Source organism: Henckelia pumila, chromosome 2 (genome assembly GCF_033568475.1).
Source record: "Henckelia pumila isolate YLH828 chromosome 2, ASM3356847v2, whole genome shotgun sequence".
Classification (NCBI taxonomy): Eukaryota; Viridiplantae; Streptophyta; class Magnoliopsida; order Lamiales; family Gesneriaceae; genus Henckelia; species Henckelia pumila.
In genome coordinates this window covers 85,830,438-85,838,548 of record NC_133121.1, presented here as the reverse complement: position 1 = coordinate 85,838,548, position 8,111 = coordinate 85,830,438, and the positions used below count along the sequence as shown (strand labels likewise).

At 32.3% G+C, this 8,111-nt stretch overlaps 1 protein-coding gene across 1 annotated transcript; it reads left to right on the top strand.

Annotated features, from left to right (window-relative positions):
* Positions 1–2,418: 2,418 nt before the first annotated feature.
* Positions 2,419–5,932, top strand: LOC140883468 (uncharacterized). Its single transcript, XM_073289945.1, has 4 exons — positions 2,419–2,559; positions 2,654–3,135; positions 4,367–4,976; positions 5,279–5,932. Exons 1-4 carry the CDS (start codon positions 2,470–2,472, stop codon positions 5,717–5,719), a joined length of 1,623 nt encoding a protein of 540 aa, XP_073146046.1. The 5' UTR covers positions 2,419–2,469; the 3' UTR covers positions 5,720–5,932.
* The last annotated feature ends 2,179 nt before the right edge of the window (positions 5,933–8,111 follow it).

Genomic DNA, 8,111 nt, shown 5'->3' with positions numbered 1-8,111 from the left:
GGATTGCAATAAGGCAAACAACAAAAAAAATTAGATAAGTTGCTGACAGAATAGAGAAGGTCAAAGAAATGAAGTTCTGCGAGGAAAAAAAACCAAGTAAAGGAATATATATAATAGAAACATGCACGGACCTGCAAAATAATGCGTCTGTGATGCATGAACCAAGCAGCGGAGGACGCGTGGCAGCGTCCTCCACTGAAGGCAGCAGACACTGCTTTTGGCCGCGTCCGCTGCTTTTGTTTGCAGGGTCCGCTCCTAACAACGGCGTTTTGAAGTAATTTTAAAAACCCACACCACATGCATTATTTGTGCAACTAATTTTTTAAAAAAAATTAAATTTTAAAAAAAAACCCTCATTTTTCAAACCCAATTTTGACTTTACAAATTAGGGAAATAACGATAGGTTAGATCCTACCTATACAGGACGTAGATCTAATGTGGACATTTATCAATAAATGTGGGGTCAATTATTTTTTAGTTGACCCCACATGTATTGATAAATGAGGGCCCTTAGATCTATCATGGGGGTAATGCTTGTAAAGGTAGGTTGAAATGAACCGAAAATAACCTCCACTTTCCAACACCGGCAAACGTCTTGGGCATTTAAAATTATAACCTTAAGTTGACTTTTAATTAAAATAATAGAGCTTACAAAATTTTATTTGAGTAAATAACCTTCAATTGGTTGAAGGGTTATCAATTGTTTGAAAATTACCTATTGATTAGTTTGAATCGATTCTTGAATCATCAAATGTTGAATCGAATTCTAAATCTGATTCACTTGATTAATCAAGGTAATAAATATTTTCATCGTCTGATAAAAACTCGATTGTTTCAACTGGATAGAATCCAATAGTACATAATTCTTCTAAAAATTTAACTTTGTTTTAATTTTAATTACGCTTTGGACATTCGTTTGTATAATGTCCTTCTTTGCACAACCAACATGTGCAATTCTTTCATTTACCTTTTGGGCAAGATGATTTTTTATTATAAAATTTTTTATAAAATTTTCTTTTATAAGGTTTTCTGAAAAAATTCTTTTTGAAATTCTTTTTTTTTTTTATAAGGAATGAATTTCTTATTAAATATTTTATAAGGTTTAGGTTTAGTTTGTTTTTGTCATTTTTTATGTTTGTGTAACATGTTTGTTTTACAACCATATTCTTTTACTGTGAATTCCATTTTGTCACAACAAAGTTTATTTTTTTGTTTGTAGGATCCAAAAATTCTTTTATTTAATTACTTCATGACATCTCTTTGTTATTATTATATCTTTGATAAATTTAATAGTTCCTCCCAAGGTTTTTGTGTAAGTGCTAGTTAAAAATTCATCTTTACTGTTTATTGGTATATTAGCTATTATTTAAAAATACTTAATTTATAATGTTTTTTTGTAAAATCAAAATTGGGTTTTTGAAAAATGAGTAGGGATGGCAATGGGGCGGGTCGGGGACGGGGATGTCTTCCCCATCCCCGTCCCCGAATTCAAATCCGATCCTCATACCCGCCCCAATCCTCATTAATTTTTATCGGAGATTTCCCATATCCATTCCCGCGAGGATCAAGTCCCCATCCTCATATCCATACCCGAAAATATATATATTTATATATATTATAAATAAATTTTATTATAATATATATATATTTATATATATATATGAATTAGTAAATTTTATTATATAAGAATATAAAAATTATTATTCAATTTTATAATAAAATACCTAAAATATTTTGGATAAATTTTTATTATAATATTAACTTTTAAAATTAATAAAATATTTTAAATACAAAATATTTTCATAAATCAAAATTAATATTTTATAGAAAATACTATGTATCAAAAATTTATTAAGATTATATATTGTTTCTATATTTATCAAAATAAATAATATATATATATTATTATTATTATTATTATTATTATTATTATTATTATTATTATTATTATTATTATTATTATTATTATTATCATCGGGGCGGGTTCGGGGATGGGGATAGCATCCCCATACCCACCCCAATATGTTTCGGGGATTTTTAAAAATCCCCGAACCCGAACCCTTACCCGAAAATACTCCCCCAAACCCGCCCCATTTCGGGTTTCATCCCTAAAAATGAGGGTTAGTTTTTGAAATTGGGTTTTGTAGAGGTCTATTTGCCTAATTATCCCACGTTGTTTTCATATCCAAATTTTATTTAAAAAAAAGGGTGTAAAAAACGTTATAAATTAAGTATTTTATTTCTTACTATAGGACAAGTTCTGTGCATTATTAGTTTTATTTTGTTGGAAGTTAAATATGTTTGGTTTGCATTAGTCATAATAAATAATTAAGTTGAATTAAATGTTCAATAATATATAGATGTGACTTTATCCGGTCAAAGTGGAGAAAAGTCAGAACTCGGGAATATATGAATAAAATGGTCGGATTATTAATTTTTTTTTTTTTTTTTTACATATAATCCATTCCGATGAAAACTAATGAATCCCCCAAAATTTTCCTCTTCATTTCAATATTATTTTGTATTTGTATAATTAGGAGTTGTGCGACAACAGACTCAGTAAGTCTTCACATTCAACGAGCAGGATTATATTTTAATTTCTTTGTATTTACATCTGAATTGCATTTTGATTGTTATATATATATATATCCAGTGGTCTGAAACGTTGGGAGGAGGCTGGATAAACCACGGCGGCGATATATACAACCGCCGAAACGCGGAGGCAGAAACCCGGATCAGCCCTTCTACGGCCCGGCGACTCCGTCTAAAGTGGAAATTCGAGGCAGGAAACGACGTAACGGCAACACCTGCAATCTTTGATGGGATTGTATACTTCCCGTGTTGGAATGGATTGGTTTACGCCGTTAAAGCAATGGACGGGTCTTTGGTGTGGAAACGCAACTTGAAAACCACCTTAACTGGCCTTAATTCAACCTTACCACCTCTTTTTTACAATGTTACGACACCTTTATCCAGAGCAACTCCCACCATTGCCGATGATTTACTCATCATTGGGATCTATGGGCCCGCGTATGTCATTGCTTTGAAACGTGCGACGGGAGAACTTGTTTGGAAAAGGCAGCTTGATACGCATCCAGCTGCTCTTATTACCATGTCTGGAACCTACTATGGAAGGTCCATTTTCTTTCTTTAATTTTTATTGCAAAAAATTTTTTTTTTTGGTGTCAAAAACACTCCATTTTTAAGTTTTTATACAAATGATAACCTTTAATAAGTTATCTAAACATTAAATTTGTTAATATAATAAAATTTAAAAAAACACGCAAAACAAATTGTGACTTTTATTTCTATTTGAATTATTGTTTTTTTCCTATCAAAAAAATATTATTATTATTTTTGAAAGAAGTTATGTTTTTGTATTTATTATTATTATTTTTGAAAGAAGTTATTAATTAAATTAGAGTTTTTTTTTTTCAAACACGTACACTCCATTTTTAAGTTTTTATACAAATGATAACCTTTAGGCACCGTTTGATGTGAATGATAACACATTAATTGATTGATTAATAATCATTGTTTTGTTCAATGTTTGGCTCAAGTTCTTTCAAGGATTAGTGTCATGCACCATTATCTAATCCAAGTATATTGATTTAAATTTAAAAAAACACACAAAATAAATTGTGACTTTTATTTATATTTGAATTTTTCCCTATCAAAAAAATATTATTATTATTATTTTTGAAAGAAGTTATGTTTTTTATTATTTAAATTTTTTTAATTCTATATATTATTAATTTGTTTATTATAAATTTAAAAATTAACCTTAATTGTAATATATATATTATAAAATAGATTAATTTTAATATTTATTATCTTTATATTTTAAAAACTATTTTTTTAATAAGAAGGATATATCGTAAAATATAAAATAACAAAAAATATTTTGCAATATTAAATTTTAAGATATTTTGTACTTTATATTAAAATTTAATAAAATTATGGTAATAAAAATTTTTAAAATCTCAATATTTTATATGTTAATAATGAAAAAAATTCGATATTTTGTATAATCAAGATAAAATATACAATTTTAAATTTTAACATCAATTATATATATATATATATATATATATATACATATATATATATATATATATTTAATAATAAATAATTGTCACGAGATTAAGAATATTAAATTTTAAGAAATAACAGTTTAGTTATTGAAATATAAAACAAAAGTATTGTAGGTAAAATTTTAAGACACTGTTTGGTTTGAGATATGATATAAGTAATATATAGATGAGTAATATAATATAATAAAAAATAAATAATAAATAATAATTAAAATAGTATTGGATTTGATTGATTGATTATAGTTTATTTGATTTGATTTGATTTAAAACAGATATTTTTACGTCGGGGTGTCTTCATTGGAAGAAGTCTCTTCCACCACAGAAACTTGTTGCACATTCCGGGGAAGCTTCGTCAAGTTAGATATACGAACAGGTACCATCATATGGCGAACTTACATGGTTCTTGATAACCATGGAAAAATAGGAGGATATGCGGGAGCGGCAATATGGGGCAGCAGCCCTTCCATTGATGCACACAGAAACCATGTTTATATTGCCACCGGAAACCTCTACTCAACCCCTAAAAGTGTAGAAGAATGTCAAGAAACACAGAATAATCAAACTTTTCCCAATAGCACAGTAGTGTGTGTGGATCCTGCTAACCATTATGACTCCATTTTAGCCTTGAATTTGAACAGTGGACACATCATGTGGTACAGACAGCTTGGAGGATATGATGTGTGGTTCTTTGCCTGCAGAAATCCCTCAACTCCCAACTGCCCTGCAGGCCCCAACCCGGATGCAGATTTTGGTGAGGCACCCATGGTGTTGAGTACTCTAAATATCAATACAACACAGCTGCTGGACATTGTTGTGGCTGTTCAGAAAAGCGGATACGCATGGGCACTGGATCGAAATAATGGCAACATTATCTGGTCAACTGTAAGTTTTATGATCATGATTTGTGTATATGCTTTCTACTTTGAATATAGGGCTCAAGTACTTAATTATTCCGATGTGAGGTCGAAGATATATAGATGTTCAGGAAGCTCTCGAATTGACACTAGTTAATTTTTTGTGATTTTAACTTATTCATTAAAAAGTAAACTTGGACCTAACTCAATCCAACCGATTGAAACATATACTAACATTCAAACTCTAGCTCTCGTGCACCGGAATAACTAATCCCCATCATCTTAGTTCCATATTTTTTTGATGGAAAAAAGAAATTAATATTGATGCAGGAGGCTGGTCCAGGAGGCACCAACGGAGGAGGTACATGGGGAGCAGCCACAGACTCCAAGAGAGTTTATACCAACATAGCCAACAGCGATAAGAAGAATTTCACTCTCTTGCCCTCAAATGAGGTCACAACTGGAGGCGGATGGGTTGCTTTGGATCCTGGAACTGGCAGAATCATATGGTCGACAGCTGTTCCTTACAACACCACCACAAATCCCGTGACCATTGCCAATGGTGTTCTTTTTGCCGGTTCCACATATAAAACAGGGCCTGTATACGCCATCGATGGCACCACAGGTGCAATTCTCTGGTCATATGAAACAGGAGCATCAATATATGGTGGCCTATCAGTCAGCAGAGGATGCATTTACGTAGGGAATGGATATCACATCAACCCGTCCTTCACAGCAGGAACATCCCTTTTCGCCTTTTGCGTATGTTGAACCGTCAACACGGTCCCTAATTTCCTTTCCTCATGGCTAGCAAGCTGAAGAATAAAAAACAGTGTATTTCCAAAAGTATGGTTTAATCAACATACACAGCGTGTTATAGAATTTATATTTTTGTGAAAAATTCACTTGATACCAACTATTTCGCGATTAGCAAAGATAACTCTTGTTGTAAATCTCTACGAATAATCAACTTAAATACGCCTTTCTTCAGTCTCCGAATCAGGTCCACGAACGGATTGTTTGTTCTTCTTCAAACTCACACTAGAGAGAAAGAAATATGTTTTTCATTGAGATTTCAAACCGGACAAGAAAAACGACACACACAATCTTCTATCAATTACAAAAGTGGTTGATTCTTGTATATAGAAATTATGGTTGTCTTTTTCGAAAATCATACATGCATATATTATGTATTTTTCTTGGTGAGTATGTTGTATGTTAACGTAATAATATATCAACTCTTGTATATTATTACCATTACCATATACATACACACACATATATATATATATATATGAGTAATGCTAGATGTACACCTCGGTGTACACCTTGGTTTACACCCTTCCTTATTAATTATAAAACTTTCCTTGACCAACTAGATCTTTATTTCTTATCATGGGTATTTTTGCAATTAATGAGGGAAATTAGGAAATTTTAAGTAAGGGTGTAAACCAAGGTGTACACTATAAGGTGTACATCTAGCATTTTTCTATATATATATATATATATATATGTATATATACAGTTTTGTTATGCTGCACACTTTCCATGCCCATAACCATGCCCACTATGAGGTGACACTCATCCATTGGATGAACCATTTATATATGATTCATCTCATCCATTGGATGATTGCCACCTTATAGGTGGGCATGAAGGTGGGCAGCATATAAGGATGTAAACGAGCCGAGCCGAGCCGAACTTTTGAATGTTCAAGCTCGGTTCATTTATAAACGAGCCGAGCCCGAGCTTATTTAACGAATATATTCATGGCTCACGAGCTTATTCGAGCTTTTATCGAGACTAAACGAGCTTAATATATTTAAACTATAAATTTAAATATTCATTAAATTAATTAAAAACTAAATTATATATTTGAAAAAAATATAATATTATTATTAAAATTTGTAATTTTATTCTAATAAATTAATTTTTATAAATTTTTCAATATTTTTAATAAGTAAAGTGTAAATTTATAAATTAAATATCAATACTATTATTTTTTCGTCTAAGAGATGACTTACGAGCTCGTTAACGAGCTTGTTAACGAGCATGTTCACGAGCTAACGAGCCGAATATTGTAAAACTCAAGCTTGGTTCGTTTGCCTTAACGAGCCTCATTAAACGAGCTCGAACGAGCTTTTAACGAGTCGAGACCCGAACAGTTCGCGAACAGTTCGTCTCATTTACATCCCTAGCAGCATAGCAAAACTTTATATATATATATATAATTAGTATTGCTATGCTGCCCACCAACCATGCCAACCTCTGTGCCCACCATGTATAAAACACTCAACTATTGCACATGGTGGGCATAGAACTTGACACGGTTGGTGTTAGAAATCAATCCGGATATTTAATATTCGAGAATTCACCACGCACGTAAGAACACAATCCCAGAAACAGATACAACCAACGCACATAGATCAAACTCAAATACTCACGCAAAAGCAATAAACAACGCAAGTATTTACGTGGTTCGACAAAGATTTGCTTACGTCCACGGGAGAGCAACACAACTACTTTATTAATCAACAACAGAACAATCCAAGCTCAAGAACAGAGCTTATTACAAAGATGGACTAAGAAACTCTCAAGCTAGATACAGACAAAATTCAAGCTTCAAAGCCTTGAATTCTTCCCGTCACAATCTTCGCTTTGTTCTCCCCTCCGAAATCTCTCTTTCTTCTCTCTCAATATATTCTGAAGAAATTTGATTTTCTGTTATGTTCGTTGCGGCCAGCTTCCATCTGCTTTTATAGAAAAATCACCGACTTTCATCTTGGGCTTTAGGTCAACAGTAACTTACAGCCCAATTATAAAGTCAACATGGTCCAACCCGATAAGTCCTTATTCATCAGTCTGATCTGCTCTTGTACTTCGATCTGCATCGATTTGCCTTCAAGCTCACAGCTTATCGGACACTTCATCTGACTTCTAACCAAGCCACAGTACTTGAGCAATCGATCTGCATGAACTCATCCGATGACTCATCTGACCATCACTTCGATCTGATCCCAGTATTAGATTTGGACCATGAATTCACATATACGTAGGGAATGGATATCGCATCAACCCGTCCTTCACAGCAGGAACATCCCTTTTCGCCTTTTGCGTATGTTGAACCGTCGGCACGGTCCCTAATTTCCTTTCCTCATAGCTA

Coding starts and splice junctions, on each gene's coding strand:
- LOC140883468 (XM_073289945.1), top strand. CDS start 2,470: ATGAAAACTAATGAATCCCCCAAAATTTTCCTCTTCATTTCAATATTA. Junction 2,560..2,653: donor GTTGTGCGACAACAGACTCA/GTAAGTCTTCAC, acceptor ATATATATCCAG/TGGTCTGAAACGTTGGGAGG. Junction 4,977..5,278: donor GCAACATTATCTGGTCAACT/GTAAGTTTTATG, acceptor ATATTGATGCAG/GAGGCTGGTCCAGGAGGCAC.